This window comes from Schistocerca americana, chromosome 6 (genome assembly GCF_021461395.2).
Source record: "Schistocerca americana isolate TAMUIC-IGC-003095 chromosome 6, iqSchAmer2.1, whole genome shotgun sequence".
NCBI classification, from domain to species: Eukaryota; Metazoa; Arthropoda; class Insecta; order Orthoptera; family Acrididae; genus Schistocerca; species Schistocerca americana.
This window is the reverse complement of record NC_060124.1, coordinates 9,516,660-9,542,285: the sequence shown is the minus strand read 5'-3', so window position 1 is coordinate 9,542,285 and position 25,626 is coordinate 9,516,660. Positions and strand designations below refer to the sequence as shown.

General features: G+C 41.1%; 1 protein-coding gene across 9 annotated transcripts in view; it reads left to right on the top strand.

The window, feature by feature from the left end:
• LOC124619295 (ral GTPase-activating protein subunit beta) overlaps positions 1 to 25,626 on the top strand; it is a 370,359-nt gene that overhangs the window by 323,145 nt on the left and 21,588 nt on the right. For 8 of the 9 annotated variants that reach the window (XM_047145577.1, XM_047145575.1, XM_047145576.1 and 5 more), the window contains 2 exons: positions 6,916 to 7,101; positions 18,948 to 19,163. In XM_047145577.1, coding sequence (XP_047001533.1) covers positions 6,916 to 7,101; positions 18,948 to 19,163 — 402 coding nt within the window. The remainder of the gene's footprint in view (positions 1 to 6,915; positions 7,102 to 18,947; positions 19,164 to 25,626) is intronic. The other variant, XM_047145569.1, reaches the window with a different exon arrangement.

The window sequence follows — 25,626 nt, the reverse complement described above, 5'->3', positions numbered from 1 at the left end:
GGATTGGCCACCAACATATTGTGTGTTAGTACCTTATGTGGTTTATGTGAAAGCATAATTTTAGGGGTGTGATCTGTAGGAAATGGAAGGGGAGCTGTTGTTGCAGAGACAGGGTTCCAGATGATGTGCCAGAACAGTGTGAGGAAACTATTGGATACGCAAAAATAGTTGCCAGGCATGAGAGATCTGTGGAGCGAGGCCATTTATTATGAAAGGTGATTTGTTAAGTTTTTAACTTTAGTTTGTTCTGCATTTGTTAGGAATGGCATTAGAGGTTTTATTATTTCATATGAAAATTTGTTGTAAGCAATGGTTAAGGAATATATTTTTCGGTCATAAGAATGCTTAATGGATGATGTTGCAAATAGTTTGGGTGTTCTGAGAGATTGGATGTTGTGCTGTAGGGCAGCAATGGGGATGTAGGAGAATAATGACATAGTGTTTTTAAACAACTTTGGTATGATGATTAATAAGGGATTTAAATGATTTAGGACACATTGAGATTTTCCATTGGTGATGTGGATTAGTAGCAGTCAGTCTTAACAATTGCATATTGTGGGGAATATTGTTATTTTGTTCATCAGTGGACTGGACTACATGTCGAGCATAAGATACAGGTAAGTAAGACCAATTGCTGTGAAAAGAAGTTATGCTAAAAAATATTGCCATTAGGGGAAAGAATTCCTCAATGTTGTTTATGATTTGTTATGTGAATAATAAACAATGTGTTTAGGTATACAAGCTGTTTTGATAGGCACAGGGACTATCTTGAATGACTCAACTTATTGTTAAGTAGTTGTTACGGGATGATAAACAAGAGTGAAGAAACTGGTAACATTACTCCGTTACTTTGTAAGTGGACATTTCAAGAAGTTACTGGTTTTGGGAAACTGAAAAAAGCCAGTGGGCTGATATATTAGGTTAAGCACACAGTCAATGATCATTGTGATTTAAACTTGCTAGTCTTATGGAAATTGTACTGTACATAACTATCAGTTTCAGAGTGTACAAGGGATGTCTAGAAACTAAGGATGAGTTTTTAATAATCTCTCTAGTCATGGTTAAAGATGAGCGCTCTCATTCCACCTTCAGCCAAGTGCAAAGTTCACTCTGTGAAACACTGCCTGAATGCCAAGGGCATGAGTGCTGTAGCAATTGATTGCAAAATCATGTAAATACATGAGGAGGAGGTTATATCATGACAACGTGTGACAAAATGAGTATGGAATTTCATTTTTGGTAGAATGGGAAGTTACAATGAAGAGAGAGCGGGCACGCATCCATGGTGACTCGTGCAAAACTTGAAGAACGTATTCATTCTGATCATCGTGTGCCATTAATAACCTGCACGAACTGTGTCCTGTTGTTTCTTAAACTGTTGTTCATGAAATTTTGAGTGGTCAGCTAGAATATTACTAGGTGTGTGCACAATAGGTTCCGAAGATACTTACTGCTGAACACAAAATCAAATAGAGCTGAGGCTGCGCATGAGTTTCTTGACTGTTGTGCAAGTGACTGAGAGACTTTTCTTGACTTCATACTGATGGGGCTGAAACCTGGGTTTACCACCCTACCCTAGAGAACAAGCAACAACCAGTGTGGTAGCACCACACTAATTTCCCTTCAGTAGAAAAATTCAAAACTCAGGAATTAGCTCAGAAAGCCATGGTAATCGTTTTCTGGGACAGAAAAGGGATTCTTCTTATCAAATTCTTACTGAGAGACAAAACAGTCAACTCTGTATCACACTGTGAGACTCTCAACACTCTCTGCAGAGCCATGGAATGCTGAAGGAGGGAATCTGCCTCCTCCAAGCTAAAGTGAATCCGCACTCCTCTCAAGCAATGCAGAAGTTGTTGATCTGATTTCATTGGAATCTTTTAAACCACCCTTCCCACACTCCTGATATTGTGCCTAATGATATTATTTCCTTCCTAAATCGAAGGAATGTGTGGGTAGAAAACACTTTTTGAATGATGAGGAGATGAAAACCAAACTGGAGAAGTGAGTGGGAGATGCCTATGATGCTTGTTCTAAAAGCTCATCCCATGGTTTACAAACTGCATGTAATACCTATGCTACTATTTCTGTATGTTTAATTGAAATATATACATTGAAATATATACATATTCTTGTAATCTTGCTTTCCATACATCCCTCATATGTTCGGTCTTTGCGGAATTCCTCAAAGCTAAGACTGAGGAACTGGATCTACTAGAGAGGTGAGGTATGTAGTGCTACCACTATTTTTTGTTGCTACTGAGAAAAATAGCTATACTGTCTTGGCTTTTGCAAAAGGCCAAGTGAGCAAGCAAGTGCAGTGTCGACCAACACAGTGTTGCATCAGATGCAGCAACACCACTGCCCAATTTCCACATGTGTGCCACATCAGCAGCAAGTACCACAATAAAGACAATACAGCAGAACTGTGGGACAACTGCGGCATCGAGAGACCGGTTACTACACATCCGAGCTGTGGACCTGTTATAGCCTAAGTGGTTGAAAGCACCAGTATAAATGTCCATCCTTTCTGGCCAAAGGGATCACAGTTTGGCAGCACCAACTACAAGAGAAGGTCTATGTCTGTCATTGGAGTGACATTGTTCTGTGAGCATCCACCATGAGACTAACCAGCTGGGGTTACTGACACTGTATGCCTACACTTGCAAGGGCAAATTCCACTGCTGAGTGCTGTCTTCCTCTGTTAGAATCATGTTGAGTTTCCTTGCTTTCCAGCCTTGAGCTGCAGAGCCATGCACAGATGGTAAAAAAGCTGCCACCGACTCCTCACATCTGTATTCCTACTCAGCCGCTGGCGTCGCAGTAGGCTGCCGCCTGCTTGCACCAACACCTCCACACTCACTGTCTCCAGCACATGCCCAGTGGGGCCGTCACCACAGTTGTGCATCACTATGAGTGTTGTAGTTTGTTGCTCAATAAAATATGCGACTAAAAATGATGATTGTTTGAGCAACCAATGGTCATCATCTTGACAACAACCCACTGCATCAACTCCACCTTGCCACTGTTGAGATCATTCACCCCAGGCCTCTACACTGGACTGGAACAAGTTAACTATTTTCTGTGAATGAGGAACATCCTACCCACAATCTTTCCAACCCCTCCCATAGCTGTATTCCATTGCCCACTCAATCTATGCAATACCTTCGTCTATCCTTATGCCGCATCCACTTCCATCCCCTTGCCACAAGGGTCGTATTCCTGTGGAAGGCCCATGTCTGAGAGCTGTCTAGTTGGGTCACCAAAAACATCATATTCCAGTACTGTCATGTGCTTATCCTATCCCATCAGAGGCTGGTACACCAGTGAAAGCAGTCCGCTGAAATTTCTGCACGGCTTCTTATGTTGGCCTGACCACCAACCAGCAATCCACCTGAATGAGTGGCCAAGAGCAACATTGGCCACCCATTTCGGTGGCGGCTTCACAGCCGGTGTCATCTAGATCTTTCTCCCCAACACCAGCTTCATTGACCTACACAGCTAGATATTGGTCTTGCTATGTATACTCCGTTATCATCCTGCCCTCAGTCTTCACTGGGCCCTGGCCTATGCCCCTCAGTACTGCCCCCAGTATCCTAACTTCACTCATCCTGCACATGTACCCGTTTTCCTGTACTTCTTTCACTCCGTCCCAATCTGCTCCTTCACATCATCATCATTGTGTGCAACAAAACTTATCAGAGCCAGTGTCAGTGTTGCATTCTTGCCCCATGTATCTGCTAATTGTCCCTCCAGTATGCCTAATATGTGCACTTGCTGCCTCCGTCCCAGCTGCCAGCCAGTATTCCTCAGCCATCCATTCTCTTCACAGAAGGCGAAGTTATTTTATATAATATTTCTGGTAAGTGTGTGTTACAAAGAAAGTCACTTAATTTTAATTGAGTGTCTATTCTCGTACAATAGAATAACAACTTATACTATATAAACTCTGCTTTTCTGTATTGTTATGATTTAGCTGAAAGTGCAAGTGAGTTATTTGTAGTTATTGTAAGACTTCAGTTTCAACTTACTGCATGATCACTTTGGGTGTTCAGTTAATATATTATTTTTTTCATTTGCTTTAGTTGTTTATGGCATTACTTTGTGAACTATGTTCCTACTCATATATCTACATCCATACTCTGCAAACCACTGCATGGCAGAGAGAGTACATCCCATTATAGCTCTATTTCCTGTTCCACTCACATCCACTGGAAAGAATAATTGCATAATTTCTCTGTGCATGCTGTAATTCATCTAATCTTGTCTTTGCAATCTCTGTGTGGTAGCAATACACAGGGAGTTATATTATATTCTAGATTTATCACTTAAAGTTGGATGCAGAAACTTTCTGAGTAGGTTTTCACTCGAAAATTTGTGTCGATCTCTGAGCATCAGCCAGTTCAGTTCTTTCAGTATCTTCATGTCTCTCTTCCATGGGTCAAACACACCTGTGACCATTCATGCTGCCATTCAATATCTCATGTCTATCATAACTGCTGTGGGTTCCACACACTTTTACAGCATTCAAGGATGGGTTGGCGAGTGTTTTGTATGTGGTCTGTTTTGTAGATTGATTGCATTTCCTTAGTATTCCACCAATGAACCACAGTCTGCTACCTGCATCACCTACAACTGAGACCATGTTATTTTTCCATTTCGTTCCTCCCTACAAACTATGACACCTACGTATTTGTTTGAACTTACCAATTAACACTGTGAATCAGTGATATTACAGCTGTAGGATACTACATTTTTTTCACATTGTGAAGTGCATAGTTTTATATTTCTAAATATTTAAAGCAAGTTGCCAGTCTTTGCACTACTCTGGACCTCTTGGACAAGGCTTCATCCATGACAAAACCTGCCGTAAGGCAGAACGCAAAGTTTTTCATTATACACTGGAGGTGACAAAAGTTACAGGAAACAGCGATATGCACATATACGGATGGTGGTAGAACCATGTACACAAGATACAAAAGGGGAGTGCATTGATGGAACTGTCATTTGTACTCAAGTGATTCATGTGAAAAGCTGTCTGATGTGATTAAGGCCTCACAGTGAGAATTAACAAGCTCTGACCATGGAATGATAGCTGGAGCTAGATGCATGGGACATTCCTTTTTGGGAGTAGTTAGGGAATTCAATGTCCAGCAATCCACAGTGTCAAGAGTGTGGAGAGAACACTAAATTTCAGGCATTACCTTTCATCATAGACAATGCAGCGGCCAACAGCCTTTACTTAATGACCAGGGTCAGCAGCATATGCACAAGTTGTCAGTGCTAACAACAACAACAACACTGCATGAAATAACCACGGAAATCAATGTGGGACATACGACAAATGTATCCGTTAGGATAGCACTTTGAAATTTGACGTTACTGGGGTATGACAGCAGACAGTCGGTGTGAATGCCTTTGCTAACATTATGAAATCACCTGCAGTGCCTCTCCTGGGCTCGTGACCATATCAGTTGGACTCTAGATGACTGCAAATTGTGGTCTCTTCAGATGAGTCTCAATTTCTGTTGATAAGAGGTGGTGGTAGGGTTCAAGTTTGGTTCAGACCCCACAAAGACATTGGACCAAGTTGTAAACATGGCACTCTGCAAGCTGGTAGTGGCTTCTTAATGGTGTGATCCTATGATCCAACTGAACCTATCATTGACTGGAAATGGTTATTTTCGGATAATTGGAAACCATTTGCAGCCATTCATAGACTTCATATTCCAAGACAATGATGGAATTTTTATGGATGACAATGTGTCAAGTTACTGGGCCACAATTTTTTTGCGATTGGTTTGAAGAACATTCTAGATAGTTTGAGCAAGGGATTTGGCTACTCAGATCACCTGAAATGAATCCCAGCAAACATTTACTGGATATAACTGTAGGTTGTGGTCACTAACAAATTTGACAATAACATTAATTTACTATAAATGAAGACAATGTACACTTGAGTTGAAAGAGAAAACCAATGTCTCAAGATATGTTTACTGTGACTGTAAATCACTAACACCAATTTATTACAAGACAGGTGTGTAGAACACTCGTTACTTAGGAAAATTGTCGACAATATGTCTGAAAGCGTCAGAAAATTCTCAAAAATATACCATTTTTTTTTACATAATTATATGATGAAATTAGGGGACAATTTCTTTCGAGTGAGGGTATTGTGCCAGACGTCTCAAAAAAGCACAAATTAAGTTTGCAATTGACAAAGTAGTATGAGCTTTTTGCTGCACTCACAGATATTAAAAAGATAATCAGAATATGTCATGATACATATAAGTATTGACACAATCGATGAAAGACTGTCGAAATGACACAAACAGTTGAATGTTAAAATCTAGAATTTCAAGTTAGACATATCTGACAAGTGCGGTCTCACACACAGGAAATTTCAGAAGTCATCATATGTGTAAGTGAATGAGTTAATTGCAATGATTTTTTATGTAGCTCAATATGTGGCACCTTCTACACTGGTAGCACATTCTACACTGGCATGACAAATATGAACACTGCAGTGTCATTTTATCCCAGTCAAAATCGTGAGGATTGTAGAGTGCCAACAAAGCATGCCTTCCATTTGTGGCAATTGTAAAGAAGAACTTAATATGTAGTGATTTATTCCATGACCTTGCCACTCTGCCTCAGCAGATCCCATGCAACAAAAAAGTACTGAACTCCAACAATATTTTTGTTTTGCAACAGGATAAATTTCGCTAATATTTTTCCAGTGTCAGTACTGTGATATATGTTTGCATTTTATTATAATGTTGCTAAAGTATTTATAAATGTGTCTGAGATAATAGTTCTTGTTTCATTGAGATTTAATTTTGAAATTCTGGGTTTTATTTTGAAGAGACAGTGTGGTGTTATGCGAGGTTATCTTATTTTATCTTTTATTTCCAGATGAGGTCCATCATTCAAAGCATGGGGGTTGCCTGTACGATGGCCAGACAAATGTACTTTACTGGGCAGATGCCAGCTCTGAGGTGGCATTTGTTGTGCCAACAAGACACAGTGATGCAGGAAGTAGTGTCCCATCATTTGACTCAAGTGGTAGCTTTTCAGGAGATCCTGCACTTTCAGGTCATGGTTGGTAAATTAACAGCAAACTTGTCAATGTGCACAGTGTTTAGAATAAAAGTAAAATTAATGCCTAAAAAAGACCATATTCCGCATATAAGTAGACATTTTCTGTCTTTTAACGAATATTCATTCATCACCTTTTGGTTCAATCACCAATATTAATTCTGCAACTGAAATTTGGCCTCTATATCGTACCTATGTAGAAGATTGCACTCTGTATTATGGAGGACTTACAAAATTCTTTTCCTGCTCGGAAAGGTGATATTCGTAGACAATTATTTAAGGTTTTCTGGACATGAATCTCTAGCAGCCCAAAATCATGATGTGTTGGTCATTGCTTGGTGTACTAATAACTCTACTTACTGCTTATGCACTCTGTCTTCTTTGATGCACAAAAACCTTTGAAACACACAGACTACCATAACCAAGTACCATCCCTCTACATTGCTATTAAATTGTTCTTTAATGATGTCATTTTTCATAAGTACATAAATATTAACATATCACTTCAAGCTACACTCAGCCATGCATAGTTGTAACGTCTTATGTACTGTCACAAACACCATGTTTTGTAGCAGTGATTCTGTGATAAAGGTGTAAGTTAGCTATTGTTTTTGTTTAGTATTTAAATAGGTGTACCAAACTCTTTCTTTTATAACAACAAAAACAATGAATTGTTGATAAATTATTTATCCAATTAAATAAAACTCTTTCTTTTGTTACATGCTTTTGTACGTAGATACAAAAGGGAGTCAGTCACTTATCCAAGAGTATAAGAAAGCTTCAGTGCCTAATTACTGTGCTCGAGCGACAAAATGCTGTACTGAATTATTTTTGTGGGTTTCTGTCTTTTTCTGGGTAGAATTTGAATAAATTGAAGAGATGGATAACACTGGCATCAGTTTCTTAGATTGTCTTTATTGTCTTTTTGACCATAATTGTTCAGCCACCTTAGAAACAATCCTTGATCTTTCTTAGATTGTCTTTATTGTCTTTTTGACCATAATTGTTCAGCCACCTTAGAAACAATCCTTGATCTTTACCTTATTTTTTTTAATGGACATTTATATGTTGTCATTCTTGTTCGCCACCTATTCAGTGAACACTTGTACAATAATTATTCCTTAACTTATTGATAAATAAGTGCATGTAGATAGTAAACTGGGAATGATTAAGTTACATGGTCCCATAACTGGTGCTATGTACGTAAGGTAAGACATCTAACAATGCTGAGTGAGAGTTTGGGAGACACAGGGTTTCCTAACTGGGCAAACTTCCCTGATCAACATTTGATGCATTAGTGGAAAATTGTGTGTTGAGAATCTTAATTCAACTGTCTTAATTCTAAAAACTTTAAAAATAAAAAAAGAAGGAAACAAGATACTATGGTGCACTACCTTTGAGAACATGGATGGCATTTGCTCTTAAACATTCAGTGGTGAGCAAGCACTACGATATCTGCACCTTAGTTGTATTTTGCTTAGGAATGTCGGACTCTCTTTTATGGGATGTATTTTCTGGTATCTTATGAAATTATTATAGGTACAATCAAACAATGGAAAATCCAGGATGGAATGTAACAGTGTTATGAAAGGATAGTTGCTACACACCATATAGCAGAGATGCTGGGTCGCAGATAGACACAACGAAAAGTCTGTCAGCAAGTCAGCTCCCAGCCAAAGCCTTCGACAAAAATAGACAACATACACACATACGCTTGTGCAAATGCAACTCGCACACTCATGACCTCAGTCTGTGGCTTCTGAGGCCAGACTGCGAGCAGCAGCATGTGAGAGGAGAGGCAGCCAAGTGGTGGGGTTAAGGAGGAGGGTGGGGTGGGCAGGGGGAGGGATAGCAGGGTAGGGGTAGGGGATAGTAAAGTGCTGCTTGTGGGAGCATGCAAGGACAAGATGGAGAGAGGGTAGGGGGACAAGATGGAGAGAGGGTAGGGCAGCTAGGAAGTTGGCAGGTTAGCTGGAGGGTGGGGCAGGGGAAGGGTGTATCAGAAAAGGAGGAAGGTAAAAATAGATTGAGGGTGCACTGGTGGAATAGAGGGCTGTCTAGTGCTGGAATGGGAACAGGGAAGAGGCTAAATAGGTAATGACAATGACCAAGAAAGGTTGAGGGTAGGAGCATTATGGGAGCGTAGGGTATATTGCAGAGAGAGTTCCCACCTGTGCACGTAAAAAAAGCTGGTGTTGGTGGGAAGGATACAGATGGCACAGGCTGTGAAGCATTCAATGAAATGAAGCATATCATGTTGGGCAGCATGCTCTGCAATGGGTTGGTCCAGCTGTTTCTTGTCCACAGTGTGTCGGTGGCCATTTATGTGGACAGTCGGCTTGTTGGTCGTCATGCCCACATAGAATCCAGAACAGTGCTTGCAGCTTAGCTTTTACATCACATGACTGGGTTCAGAGTGGCCCTGCCTTTGATGGCATAGGCGATGCTTGTGACTGGAATGAGTAGGTGGTGGTGGTGGGAGGATGTATGGGACAGGTCTTGCACCTAGGTCTGTTACAGGGATATGAAGCATGAGGCAAAGAGGTGAGTGCAGGGCAGAATACCACAGTGGGAGGGGTGGGAAGGATCCCTCATTTCAGGGCACGGCAATAGGTAGTCGAAACCCTGGTGGAGAATTTGATTCAGTTGCTCCAGTCCTGGGTGGTGTTGAGTCACGAAGAGAATGTTCCTCTGTGGCCAGACAGTGGAACTTCGGAAGGTGGAGAGTGACTGGAGATCTGTTTTTGTACAAGGTTGGGAGGGTAATTATGGTCTGTGAAGGCCTCAATGAGACCCTCGGTATATCTCAAGAGGGACCACTCATCACTACATGCACGATGGCCACAGGTGGATAGGCTGTATGGGAAGGACTTCTTGGTGTGGAATGGGTGTGCTGGTGGTTGGTGGGTTTGATATGGGCAGAGGTACTGATGTAGCCATCTTTGAGGTGAAGGTCAACATGGAGGAAGGTTGCTATTTGGGTTGAATAGGACCAGGTGAAGCGAATGGGGGAGAAGGTGTTGAGGTTGTGGAGGAATGTGAATAGAGCGTCCTCATCCTTAATCCAGATCACGAAGATGTCATAAATGAATCTGGGTGTTTAGGAAGGATTCCTGTTGATGCTCCATGAATAGGTTGGCATAGGATGGTGCCATGCGGATGCTTATAGCCGTACCCTGGACTTCTTTGTTGGTAATGCCTTCAAAGGAGGATATAGTTGGTCATGGTGACTAGGAAGGAGATTGTTGGTTTGGAATCCATTGGGCATTTGGAAAGGTAGTGTTCAACAGCAGTAAGGCCATGGGCTTTAGGGATGTTAGTGTAAAGGGAGGTGGCATCAATAGTGACAAGCAGGGCACCAAGTGGTAAAGAAAAAGGAACTTTGGAGATTCAGGTGGATGAAATGGGTGGTATCTTTTATGTGGGGGTGTAGGTTGTAAGTAACAGGCTGAAGGGGTTGGTCTACATGATTAGATATTCTCAGTAGGGGCACAGTAACCAGCCACAATGGGGTGTCCTAGGTGGTTGGGTTAATGGACGACAGGAAGCATGTTGAAAGTAGGAGTTCCGGGAGTGGCACGGGTGAGGAGGCAGGTGGACACTGGGGAGAGGTTCTGACATACATGATTGAATTTGAGAGTGGGGCAAAAGGTGAGGCCTTTGGAAAAGATGATACTCCTGTGTGGCTAAGGCTTTTGGAAGAAAGGTTCATAACTGTATTTCTGATCTGCTTAGGGAGAGAGCTTTGAGGTTGGGATAAATGTCTGTCTATGAGACAGGGCTTGTCAGTTGTGAGGGGACATGGGAGAGATTTGGAGTTTGTTGTAAAGATAGTGGATAGTGGTAGTCCAAGACGGAAGTAGGAAGTGAACAGGATGGAGAGTTTTTTGAGCTGTCATCGTGCATGTTGCACATTTCTTGGAGGGCAAGAGTTTCAGAGTGTGATATGGGATCAAGGTATCCGAGATTGCATAACAGTAGAATTTTGCGGATGGAGAGAAGGTATTGCAAGGAGGTTTGGGCCTGATTGTAATGGTTTTGCAGGACTATGTTTGTGAGGGGCAAGGATTGGTGGAATCTGAACAGATGAATGTCATTGTGGAAGGAAGGGAGGCAGCTGGAGAGGGTTAATTTGATGGTAAGGCCATTTGGGGGGATTGCATAGGCCAAGCAACAACGCAGGAACAGTATGTGTGACTTGGTTCTGGCTAGGGATAAGGAAACTTTTCTTTACTGACACAGATGGAAGGAGCAAAGATCCATGAGTGGTCGGTAAAAATGCTTAAAAATAGGTGAATTGCATAGAATACACCCCACTCAGGCACGTGGGAAAAAACACATAAAGGATGAAATGGATGATGTAAAGGGAAACAAGATGAAATCTGAGGGAGTAGGCTGATAGATGAAGGCAAAAACAAACTGAAATTGAGATCAAAGATTAAATAAGTAAAAAGATTTTAATGTGGGTTTCAGGTCTTTGGAAGAGTAAGTGTGAAGAAAAGAGACAGCAGATGTGACTAGATTAGGTGAAGTTAGTGGGTGTGAGCTGGATTAGAGAGGAGAAGCAGTGGGGGATGGCGAGAGGTCAGTACTATGAGATACCATTTCGTGTGGTACAGGAAAGATATGGGAAACAACACATGAAAATACATGAGAGTGATGCAGGAAGCGTGATCAATTTGAAGATATAGGATAGTGATATCGGCGGGAGTAATGTGGGAATGAGGCGCTGCATCAACAAAAATCAGCACGGTCTTGTAGCTGTCTGTTGCACGAGACCGAGACGGTTGATACACTGTGGCTTATAAGTAGAGCATGCAGTGCAGTTTGTAGGGCAACTTGAGAAACACAGGAAGGAAGAGAAAAAAGGGCAGACATTCAGTATAGTAAAATGCATTACAAAATAGTAACAAAGGAAAACAACACTCAAAGAAAAGTCATGAGGCAAAATCAAACAATGGAAAGACCAAGACGGAATGTATCAGTATTGCTGCTCATCTACTCCTATCCTGCTATCCCTCCCTTTCCTTGCCCCAGCCTCCTCCTTACCCCCACCACCTGGTTGTCTCTCCCATCGTGCTCCGCTGCTCGCAGCCTGGCCTCAGCAGCCAGAGACTGTGGTCATGTGTGTATAGGTTTGTTTGTGTGTGTGTGTGTGTGTGTGTGTGTGTGTTTGTGGGGGGGGGGGGGGGGGGAGGGGTTGTCTGTTTTTGATGGAGTCTTTGTTGGCCAACAATTGTAATACCTATCTGCGACCCAGCATCTCCGCTGTGTGGTGAGTAGCGACCATCCTTTTCGTAATATTAATTATAGCTGTAAGTGTTTTGTCTACCAAAACTCCCAGCAGTTTTGGCCCCAATGAAGTCAGAAAATACAAATAGCCCCACAACTATATGAGCCAGGAAGTACAGCACTATGGAACGACACTCTTTAAAACTGAAACCAAGAGAGATGGTACAATTGTAAGACACTGTGAAACACCATGCTAAACCTGCAGGACAGGACATGTAGTTCAATTTGTGGAAAGGAGCCAAAATAAGGGGCTGTCAGTTAAGGGTGCTCACACTGGACCAAGGGACTCATGTTCAGAAAGATGATAGTTCAATTCTTCATTTAGCCATCCAGATTTAGGTCTTTTATGGGTTCTTTGATCACTTTAGGGAAACTCCAGTACAATTCAATTGAAAAGGACAGTGTGTCCCTCATTCTTCTCCAAACTGGATGTATGATCTGCCTCTAATAACCTTGTTGTTGATGTTATGTTAAACCCCAATTTTTCTCTCTTCCTATTAAATAGCAGGAAAATTAATTTTGTGAGATATATCCTGTAAATCAAAGTGTGCTTGCAATTGAAGAGTCCAGGGGAAAAACCTGATAAGTCACAATTCTTTATTTTTCAAGAGACAAAATTTAAAGTTTCAAGGCTCATAAAATTTTAGTTTTTCAAGTTATATTCTTAATATATCTTTCAGAGAAAGATTACTGCTGAAATTAAACACATCTGAATAGGATTTACAATAATATGATGCATTTTTATTACAAAGGCAGGTCGTACAGAAGAAAAATATGACAAGTCCATAACATATTGCAGGTAACTACAAGATTTCAAATTCATGCTACAACAAATTATCTCATATAATCATTTAATAATCTTCTATAAAAGGTCCTGTGCTTTTTTGATTGTGGATTAATGCAAAAGACGATCAAAACACACTTGCACTTCACTACGCAATATCTTTTCAAGTCTTGTAAATTTCTGTATTTCTCAGCAGATATTTTAAGAATACCTGCAAAAAATCAGAATCCCTTAATTTAAATAGCTATATGCCTAATACTGAAAAAATACTTATTTCAATAAATAAAAAAAAACTTTCAAATCATATTGCTGTAAAAGAATTACTATACCTTCATATTTAGCAGAGAGTAGGCTGAACTTGCCTTCTTTACACAAAGAAGTAATGAAGCTTGCTCGTATGCTCCATTGTAGCTTCCTCTATACCAAACCAGTGCTGCATGGTGTCGTGTGACTTCCAATTCTCTTATTGGCCTGAACCAGAAAGGGAGTTTCTTCTTGTATATTGTATTATCCAGATACTCTGTCCAGCATTTGATTATCTCTGGTTGCTCCTTAACATCATTGATGACAGAAGTCCTTTGGAATTTGACATTCCTGAGTTTGGTCTTTCATACCAATATTTTTATCACATTTGAGGTACAAATGACCTCTTATGGGGAATGTCATCTTTAAGAGTCCAATCGTTTTTCTGTATGGACCAGATGGTGAAGGAATCTGAACACAGTGGCATTCTTGTTTTGCCCTCCACAGGACTCACAAAGATCTCCAGATGTCTAACTTCCGGATTTTGAAAATTGTGCACAAAATGATGAAGGTACGATGAAACTTCGTCTGCTCCTTTTCGGCCTGTGCTCTCTGGATACATGTAAAAATAGCTGTCCCCTGTTTCCAAAACATGGACATTGAATATAAATACAGAAAGCTGTCATTTATAATAAAATTCATTTGTCTTTATATTTGGACAAGAAAAGTTTTTGCTATAGTCCATCATAATTGCAACCTTTGATGGCTATTTTTGACATTCCATCTTTGCCCTTTCTTTCCTGTCATAGAACACTTTTTGTTTTCTGAGATGCAATTCATGGGCTATTTCATTGGATCGAAGTTCGGAATGAAGCCTTACTTTATTTTCAACAGATGATGTTAAAGTCAGTTCCTTCTCCAAATTTTTCTTCTTGGCTAGATACTCATTGCAGGAGCCACAAGTATCAGATCGTGGCCATCCAAAACTTATATTGAAATCGGAATTGAATATAGTGTGGTATGTTTCATACGACACATTCTGATCCTGAAACTTCTCCTTGAACATATGGAACATTTTTTTAATATTCGAAGACTCTGGTAGGTAAATTTTTTCTGACTTTGTCAAACTGTAGTGGCTGTTGCGACCTTTAAATGATTTAATGTGCCCTCTTATTATTGCACGTGTTTCATCTTTCAAAGCCTGTGGGCGGGATCTGTGTTTCCCTTGGCCGTCTCATAGAGGTTGGTCTCCAGATTTAAGTTTCTTCAGTAAATGATCTACCGTGCCCTTCTTTATTCCATGTAATGACATAAATGCTTGCTTGGACACATGTACTTCTTGGACACTTCCATTAATGGTAACACACACAGTGAAATTATATGATGCATCACGAAACTTTGCTTCCTGCTCTTCTCTTCTAGGATGCCTGCACTGTACAGGGACCACTGTGATTAAACCACTTTCATCCTGATTTTGAAAGTGGTTCATGTTATTAATAATATTCCTTTTATTTTCATCACTGATAATATCAAAACAATTGTTTTTGCACTTACATGGTTCTCCTGTTTCAAGTGACGGCAATCTCAAACATTTGGAGGCGTCTCTAACGTGACCATACTTCTTCCCTTTATCTGTCAGCTTCTTTGATGACATTCTGTAGTTTTCGTCGCAAGTAGATAGTCAGTGTCTTCTTTATTCATTTTACACTGACAAAATACAATGCTAGATCTAACTTCCTTCACAAACTCCACAAAACTAACAACAATGGTCAACTTATACAGAACAGTGACTGTGGCAACAGTGATAAAACAATGATAACATTAGTGAAAACAGACCTGCGTGGGCTGAGAATCATTAAGTCATAAAATTTTATCGTTGCATTCTCTGGACTTGTCAGAATATTTCCCTGTTTTGCGTGGACTTATAATGTTTTTCGCCTGCACATTCTTACAAGATATCAGAATCTCTCTTGACTCATCAGGTTTTTGACCAGTTCTGTAAAACCAGCTAAAGCTACACTGGCTGGTCTATTAAATTATGAAAAAAACAGAAATTTTCAAAGTTTGGACTTATCAGGTTTTTCCCTGGACTATTCAATTGTTAATGTAAAAGAAGAATGCCTCAAGGAGGATCACCCCCGTCATACAGAGTGATCTTTGGCATCTTGAAGTCAGTTAAAGGATTTGTTAATGTACTCTCCCTGTTAAAATGATTACGGCATGTACGCCACAGTCTTTTCTGAAGCTAAGAGGTACAGCCATTTACCGTACTAAAATTGATCTATATAATACACTCAACTCATGGAAGTGCATTGTGAATTACAACAAGCTAATGTAAACACAGTGTAAAAGTGTGTTGAGTTCATGGTAAAACAAAGGAATAAAAGATGTAACGATCATTAAAAATAAATGAATAACTTATTAGAAAGAAATAACCACATTTTTCACCGTTTGTAATACCCTGGTGATATCAAAGTACATAGAAGCAGGTTTCGTTTGCATAAAGTATTGACAATTACATCATAAAATGGTGATTCTGGTATGGAAACTCCAATGTCACCATCTGATTATAAGTCTACATAATCATATTCATTATTTTAAATTTGTACATATTAAGTTCATAAATTTAGGTGATTTTTTTAACATAACTGACAGATAATGCCATCAGATGGTAATGCAGAATGGAATAGATTTTGTATGAATACTTAGCTGTGGGGTGTAATGAAAATATTGCCTGGGTTTTTAATGTGAAATAATAACCAGACAGTTATTTCCAGTTGATGTATTTATTCATTCCAATAGCATTAAATAATAACTAACGTCCAGAATGAGATTTTCACTCTGCAGCGGAGTGTGCGCTGATATGAAACTTCCTGGCAGATTAAAACTGTGTGCCCGACCGAGACTCGAACTCGGGACCTTTGCCTTTCGCGGGCAAATGCTCTACCATCTGAGCTACCGAAGGACGACTCACGCCCGGTCCTCACAGCTTTACTTCTGCCAGTATCTCGTCTCCTACCTTCCAAACTTTACAGAAGCTCTCCTGGTTCGCAGGAGAGCTTCTGTAAAGTTTGGAAGGTAGGAGATGAGATACTGGCAGAAGTAAAGCTGTGACGACCGGGCGTGAGTCGTGCTTCGGTAGCTCAGATGGTAGAGCACTTGCCCGCGAAAGGCAAAGGTCCCAAGTTCGCGTCTCGGTCGGGCACACAGTTTTAATCTGGCAGGAAGTTTTTAATAACTAACGTTTTGCTATTTCACTGATTAATTTTAATCATTGTGTACTGAGAAATATGATCTGGAACCAAACTAACACCAACAATAATTATCTTAACACTGATAATGTAACTGGGGAAGGGGGGCGGGGGAGGAGGAGGAGGAGGAGGAGGAGGAGGAGGAGACAGTTGCAACTCTGTATACAAATTACAATTGCAATATTATACAGTGTCATCAAAATCTTCATTTAAATTAAATTTATAATTAAAAGTCACAGTTCTGTGAAAGTCCAGGAACAGATTAAGTTTTACCAAAAATAAAGATATGTTTTACATTAAAAAAAAGTTTTGGAGAAAGTTAGTTTTCTATCCAAATTTTGAGAAATATGGTTTTTTAACAGTTGGTTCCAAATGACATAAATATTTTAATTAATTACAACATTATTTCTGCTGCTATTATTTTCACAAGAACTTCTGCAGGAGTTGTACATTTTGGTTTGGATGGTTCTTTATTACATTGTGAAATAGTGCTACTGAACAAAATTAAAATAATGTCATTTTAAATATTAATTTCATGACATTAGCTTTGCTGTAACATTTAAATAATCATAGTTCTAAATTTTTTGTCATTTGTGGACTCGTACAACATTAAATGATGAATGACAAAATGTAAACTGTAGTTGTGAAACATTTCCATTTTCATGATCTGGCATTGAGTACTTCACTGGTTGGGTGTAAAAAGTACTATACTAGTCTGGTAGATTACAAAACATAGCACTTGCTGAATGATCAACTTGCCGTAGAATCAGTCCAACACGTGAAAGCTCACATATTGGTATGGTACATGGATGGATTTGGGCCTCATGCAGGGGGACTAAAACTTTAAATATACAGAAGACCATGGACATACTTAGACAACAGGCATGTTTTTAAAGTTTGTACTTTGTTACGAGACTTTATCTTACACAGGAAAGATGACCTAGATGGTGTGAGGTCAAGGTGTTGAGTAGGTGTTTCTTGAGAGATCTGGTTCAGAAACCCCATGAACTCCCTCATCTGCATTTACATATATACTCCACAAGTCACCTTGCTGTGTCAGATAGAGAGGTGCTTCTGGTAACACTGTAATTTCCCCCTCTTTCCGCTACAATTTATGAATGGCACGTGGATATAACAATTATTGTCAAGCCTAGGCACAAACTATAATTTCTTTGGCTGTTTTTTCCTGGTCATTTCTCGAGATGTATGTGGCTAATTGTGGAATGTATACTATCGGTAAACTTCTCTGTGAAGCACAACACACCTCTCGTAATGTCTGCCACTAGTACTTAATAGCATTTAAATAACATTGTTGTTGTTACTTAATGAGGCTATGACAACATTCACTTCTCTGCATTAGATCTTCGCTCTTTCTTCTGTTAATTGTACCTGATAAGGGTCCCAGACAGACAAACAAAGTAAAGAATGGGTGGTATAAGACATTTGTAAGCCACTTATATTGTGAATGATTTACATTGCCTCAATATTCTCCCAATGAATCTCAGTCTCCTTCTGTTTTCTTGCAACAACATTCACAAGAACATTTCAAAATGCAGTTACTGGTTTCAACCAGCCAGGGTCCATAATAAGACTTTCTATAGATGAAGAAGATTTTGATAGATATGTCTGATGGTGGTGCCAAGGCTGATAGCAACTAAAGCAAGACTTTTAAATACAGCTGAATAATTCATCCAGTAATGTTCTCAATCCATTTCAGTGATAGATAGGTTTCCTCTGTACTAATGCTTGGCATTAGTGCTAACTTCTCTCAAAGTATGATTGTCAATCACTGTATCAAAATATCTGTCAATTTTTTGCCTTTCAATGCTTTGTCTTGAAAAGCCTAGTCATCCTAATAATTTTAATGGTATCCTTGTTGGCACTCTCCCCCCTCCAATAAGTGGCCTATATCAACAAAGTCTGTTACTACCCATTGTTGATTTTTCAATGATTACTTATTTAGGAATGGCTGTACTAATTCTGCCTAACCTGTCATCAGAAACTTTAACAGTTTTCAGGTTTCCAGATGTGTCATTTATGCAAAAAATATGGGGATTGATTTTATTACATTTATTCTTTTGTTTGTATTTTTCATTGCACTTATACCAATATATGAATACATGTGCATAGTTGTGCAACACCGCTGAACGTCCCAACAAAAAACCTATTCTTCTCCAAACATTACATGATGCTTTCATAACTAAAACTTTATCATGATGCCATTATCTTTTAAGAAATGATAATATTATATAAAGTACACTTTTATCTGTTTTCAACAGGTTGGTATGAGCGTAGCATCTCAGAAAGCAATCCTCGAAGTCAGCGTTCGCTTGATAAACCACGGACTCTCTCACTTGATCTAGACAAACAGCCTTCTCCAGGAGAAGGAAGTCGGAGGAGGACAGGTGCCACTCGAAATTTGCCTACACATTCTAACACAAAAGTGCTAGTAGTGTGGATTGAAAGCTTTGAAGATCATCTAAACTTTCCATTGAGTAGGTAACATACAATAACAAGGATAATAGTCATAATAAATGATAATGCTTTGCCCATAATACATTTGCACTCTTTGACATCCAACATTTTTCTGCATTAATGTTAATAAATAAAATCGTATGGTGGATATAATGGGATATGTATGAAAAATAGCACATTAAATATGACATTTTAGATGTCTTGAAGTAAATATTTACTACTGTTATTAATAAATTGCTACTAGATGTGTACAAAATATAGTTGTATAAATAATGACCATCAGAAATCTGTAAGCATGTGTATACTATATCCCTTAAATACTAATTGTTTTTACTTGTCCATAAAAAGATTCCTATAGAGTTACTTTATACCTTTTGGCAACATTTTAAAGAAATGTCTTCAAGCAGCAGTTGGGTTGTGATCCATTGCTCTTTTATTACTTAGTAGTGTGAGATAATCATCTCTGTTTCGTGTACTCCATTTTCCATTTCATGATTGAAGAACATACAAAGATTACATATTAAATTACACTTAATAAAGTACCCAATGCAGGATTGACTTTTAATTAATGTTAGCAGAGATTCTATCCACTTTGTTCTGGAGCCAGACTAGCCTATCCATGTGGACTACATTCACCCCATTCATTATTTTGATTTTATATTTCAGATGTGAGTCGATTCACTCACAGTAAATTTGCTTTAGGATAGAAATCATTGTTGTTATGAGTTTCATAACAGCTAACCTTTTTTTTCATTTGTGGCTGATGTACTCTTTCCGTGTAACGTGCACTTATCAAAATACCTAGATATTTATGTTTATCAATTGTTCCACTCAAAAACAGTAATTTGGCACATACGAGGCATGTCTAGAAAGTAAGTACGGTTTTGGAGAAAAAGTCATAAACATGTCTTTGAAATAATTTATTTATTCAAGAAAGAACATATCTAAAACTATTTTTCTAACTTACCACCATTATTCAGACATTTGTCATAATGGGAAATCAACTTTTCTATGTGCTCTTCATATAAAGATGTCACCAGTGAAGACAGCCACAGCTTAACATCGGATTCTGCCTTATTATCACTGTCAAAATGCCTTCCTCTAAAATCATGTTTAAAGTTCAACAAGTGGCAGTCAGAAGGTGCGACACCAGGGCTATACATCAGGTGATTGGACTGCTCTCAATTGAATTGTTGAATAAGGTTGTGAGTAATACCAGCAGAGTGCGAACATTTATTGTCATGAAGCAACACTATGCCCCAATCTTGCACTTTTTGGGTACCACATGTTTGTAAACTTGAATTGTGATTTTGGAGTAAGGCACTTTGACAGTGATGACGTAAAAAATGGTATTCAGGAGTGACTATCTTCACTGGCAGCGTCTTTCTATGAAGAAGGCGTAGGAATGTTGCTTTCTCTGTATGACAAATGTCTGAACAATGGTGACAACTATGTGGGAGAACAGTTTAAGACATGCCCTTTCATGTATGAATAAATTTTTTGCAAGAATAATTTTAAAAATTATCAGTAAATGTCCACAGGTCAGTTGAACTGTCTATTAAATACCTTCAGCCTTCATCACTAGGTGCTGTTCTGTAATGTATACTAAGATGTGTGGCCTCTGGGACAATTATGTTTAAATCGAGATTTAAGGCATAAATCATTTGAACAGTTTAAATTGTATTACATTTACTTTTATAATTATTTAAATGTTGTTTAAATACTTACTGTTGATGTTATTGCACTAAGTAAAGCCTGCAGTATTTTAATTTTTATTGTACATACTCATGTACATTTGTGTGGTTTTTTTTAAATAGCACACGTATATATGGAAATGTTGTGACAAGCCAATCATTCAAAGTGCTGCCGCGCAATTACGCACGTCCTCTACATGCGGCGCTGTCTGCCAGCCATGCAGCAGCCACGCCACCTAAGCGGCCAGCCAGGCAGCGGCCGCTGGACTTGGACTCAGTGTTCATTCGAACGTTACCTTGTTCACATGTCTTGCTTTGTCGACTTGCTCAGTGACTTATATGTGTTGTGTCGTTTTGAAATATATGTGTTCAACTTGATGTTATAACAATTGGCGATGAGGTAGTGGATTTTTCCTTGTCATCGTTGACCCACAGCTTTCCATGGCTACTGTCGAGCAACTATTGCAAGGTCTCATTGAACAGCAAACGCTTGTAACATTGGCGATTTGCGATTTCGTCGTGGCATCAAATGCAGGGCGTTTCTCTTCGTTGTCTATACCTCCTTTTCCTCCTTACAACGAGACGGCGGAAGACTGGTCTGATTACGAAAAACGTCTTTGACAGCACTTCTTGGCATTTCATGTCACGGACGAACAAACATGTAAGTCTCTGTTCGTTTCATGGATTTCACCTCAAATGTATCGGTTGTTGTCGCAATTGGCTCCTTTGAAAGATCCTGCGTCCTTTTCCTTTGCTGAAATGTGCTCACTTCTGTCTATTTTCAAAAGCAAACGCATGTTGTAGCCTCTCGTGTTGCCTTTTATCATTGTCAAAAACAACTGCATCAATCCTATCGCACTTGGGCTGCTGAACTTCACGACCTCAGTCGAAAGTGTCAATTTGTCACTGACGTTCACAAAGAATCCTATGCCGATTCCATGGTACGGGATGCTATTATCCGGTCGGCGCCCGACAAAGAAGTTCGGCAACATGCCCTTCAGTTGGTAAATCCGACTCTAGATGAAGTCCTATCCATCGCGCACTCATTTGAAATTTCTCGCGCCGCTGGGGCGCAAATAGAGGTGTGGGGAGACGTCAGGGAAATACAACCTCTGTGCGCTGTTGACGACACGTAAGGTGCGTCCCCACCAGCCGACGTAGCCGCAGTGCACTCCCACGTGCAGCCTCGGCCTAACCATAAACAACCCTCTAAGAAACTGCAGCAAAACCCCCTGCAACTTCCTTCATGTTCGCGGTGTTTTACGAAACATTCACGGGAGGACTGTCCCCAACGTTGGGCCATGTGTCACAATTGCAAAAAGAAGGGTCATGTGTCTGCCGTTTGCAAATCCGACCGCATACATGATGTTCATGACCGTGATGCTGATTCTGCTTCTGTGTTGTCTGTCAATTGCCCTTCTTCCCTTTCAGGGAAGTTATTCCTCACTGTCCAAATCCTTGGTCGGGATGTTCGCATGCAGGTGGATACCGGTTCAGCTGCAACTATCATTAATTCTCAGACGTATCTTCAGTTGGGTTCTCCACTCCTATCACCTGTCTCTCGGCAATTACAGACGTACAATAAACAGAAAATTTCTCTCTTGGGACAATTTAATGCTGAGGTATCTTACAAATCCGTCGTTCGCACTGTTCTCATTTTTGTGGTCGACCAGAGTAACGCAGAGAATCTTTCTGGTTTCCCTGCCTTTCACGTTTTTGGGTTCTCCATAGATGACTGTGTCAATATCGTCTCTGATGCTATTCCTTATGCTCAATTGGATTCCTTGTCGAAGACATTTTCGTCCCTTTTTTCTCCTGGGTTAGGCCGCGCAAAAAACTTTGAAGCTCATATCACGCTCAAACCCACTGCTCGACCTAAGTTTTTTCGGGCTCGGCCCATTCCTGTGGCCCTTCGTGATCGGGTAAAATGGGAGCTGGATCATCTCACTACTTCAGGGGTCTTGCTTCCTGTCACTTCCAGTGAGTGGTCCTCTCCTGTCGTTGTCATTGCTAAGCCCAAATTCGTCTCTGTGGCAATTTTAAAGCCACGGTAAATGCGCAATGCCTCATCAACACTTGCCCTATGCCCCAACCTGAAGAATTGTTCACTAAACTGGCTGTAGGCCAGTATTTTTCTAAAATTGACCTGTCGGAAGCTTATCATCGACTTCCTCTCGATGCTGCTTCCCGGCAGTTTCTGGCCCTTAACACGCCTTTTGGCCTCTATCAATACCAACGATTGCCATTCGGGGTTGCCAGCACCCCTGCTCTCTTTCAGCGATTCTTGGAACAATTATTGCTCCCTTTCCCTGGGTGTATAAATTATATGGATGACTTTGTTGTCACTGGCTCCACCACTGAAGAACATCTTCAGAATCTCCACACACTTTTTCATGTCTTACAGACTGTCGGTCTTAAATGTAATCTTCAGAAATCACAATGTTTTCAGGCATCTATCACGTACTTGGGGTTTCAACACTCTTGGGATGGTATTCGTCCGCTTCAGCAAACTGTCGCTGCGATCGATGCCCTTCCTCGCCCTACATCTGTTAAGGAACTGCAGGCCTTCTTGGGGCAAATAGCATACTATCACAAGTTTTTACCGTCTGCTGCTTCGGTGGCTCAGCCGTTGCATCGCCTGTTGCATAAAAACATGCCTTTTCACTGGTCCGCATCATGCGATGCGTCTTTCCAGAAATTGAAGACTATGCTGGAACAGGCCCCGTGCCTGGCTACTTATCGACCTGGCCAACATCTTGTTCTTGCCACGAATGCCTCTCAATACGGGGTCGGTGCAGTCCTTGCGCACCATTTTTCCGACGGCTCTGAACAACCCATTGCTTATGCCTCCAAAATGCTCATGGATGCCCAACAAAAGTATTCTCAAATTGAAAAAGAAGCTTTGGCCATTATTTATGCTCTTCATAAGTTTGGTGTTTTCCTCTATGGATCCAAATTTCATCTTGTTACGGATCACAAACCACTTGTTTCCTTGTTTCATCCATCAATGTCACTTCCCGACAAGGCTGCACACCGCCTCCAGCGTTGGGCTCTTTACTTGTCTCATTTCAATTATGAGATTCATTTCCGTCCGACGGCTCGACATGCGAATGCTGATGCACTGTCTCGCCTTCCCATGGGTCCTGATCTGGCATTCGATAGGGACGAACTTTTGTGTTTCCACCTGGATGTTACCGAGCAGCAGGTTGTGGACGGGTTCCCCATCACCGGGGACCGGCTGGCGGCTGCTACGGGTTCTGACCCTACCCTCTCCCGGGTTTTACGCTGTATTCAGAAGGGTTGGCCAGATCATCCATCCGCTAAGACTTCTGATCCGTTGTGGAACTACTACGCTTTGCGTTACCGCCTCACGGCTAGGGATGGTGCTATCCTCCTTTCCACCGACAATCCTTCGCCGTGTGTTGTGGTACCTGCGTCTTTGCGTGCTTCAGTCTTGCGCCTCCTTCACCAAGGGCACTAGGCTGTGTCTCGCACAAAATCTCTGGCGCGCTGTCATGTGTACTGGCCCGGCATCGACTCTGAAATAGCACACATGGTCGCTGCCTGCGGCCCTTGTGTGTCACAGGCCACCGCCCCGAAGTCATCTTTGTCACCGTGGCCTTCACCTGAGATGCCCTGGGAGCGCATTCATGCTGACTTCGCGGGACCATTTTTAGGTACTTATTGGCTCCTCGTAATTGACGCCTACTCTAACTTTCCTTTCATTGTCCGTTGCATGTCGCCTACCACCGTGGCAACCACAAGAGCTCTTGCCCGCACCTTTTCTTTGGAAGGCCTTCCCTCTATTCTTGTTACTGATAATGGTCCGCAATTTGCCTCTTCTGAATTTGCGGATTTTTGTGCTCGTCATGGCGTTATGCATGTCACGGCCCCTCCGCTCCATCCACAATCAAACGGTGAGGCTGAACGACTGGTCCGCTTATTTAAGGCTCAGATGCGGAAACTTCTGACTTCTTCTGCTGCTGATGATGCGCTTCTCCAGTTTCTGGCTTCTTACAGTTTCACCCACATGGGCGACCACAGCCCGGCTGAGTTCTTACATGGCCGACAGGCCCGCACGCTGCTTCATCTTCTGTGGCCTTCCACCTCACGGCCGCGGGTGCCTTCGCTTGGCCGGTTCACCGCTGACAACCTCGTCTAGGTACGGGGATATGGCAGGCAGCCGAAATGGAGTCCAGGCTGCATCTTACGACACTGTGGCCGATGCTTGTATGAAATCCAGACGGACACGGGAGTTGCAGTGCGTCATTCGGACCAGTTTCGGCCTCGTGTGCCGGCAACGCCTGTTCTGAATGCCGCTACAGCACTTTCGGCTCTACCTGACACTCGGGATATTGGCATCTCTCATTACTCACAATGCAGCCCTCTCACCATCATCTCGGTGCCAGTACAAGAACGGACACTACCAGGAGACGTGCCCATGCAGGAACCGGATGACCATCATCTGTCGGAGCCAATCTACTCGCCTCCTTCTCCTACGGACGCTGACACATTGCCCATGTCTCCTGTTATATCAACTGGACTTGCTGCAATGGGCAGATTGGTGCACGTGGCCCCAGCAGATTTGACCCCTACGTCTCCTGTCATCTCGACCCATTATCATCGGGGACACTTCCGTCCGTACGGGAAGCCGCCTCCTCGAGACTTGACGGCCAGTCAAACAATGCCTATGGACATTAGCAGTCTCCAGGCCACCTCCATCAAGACCAGTGCAAAAATTTCAAAGGAAGGAAATGTGTTGTGACTAGCCGATCATTCAAAGTGTCGC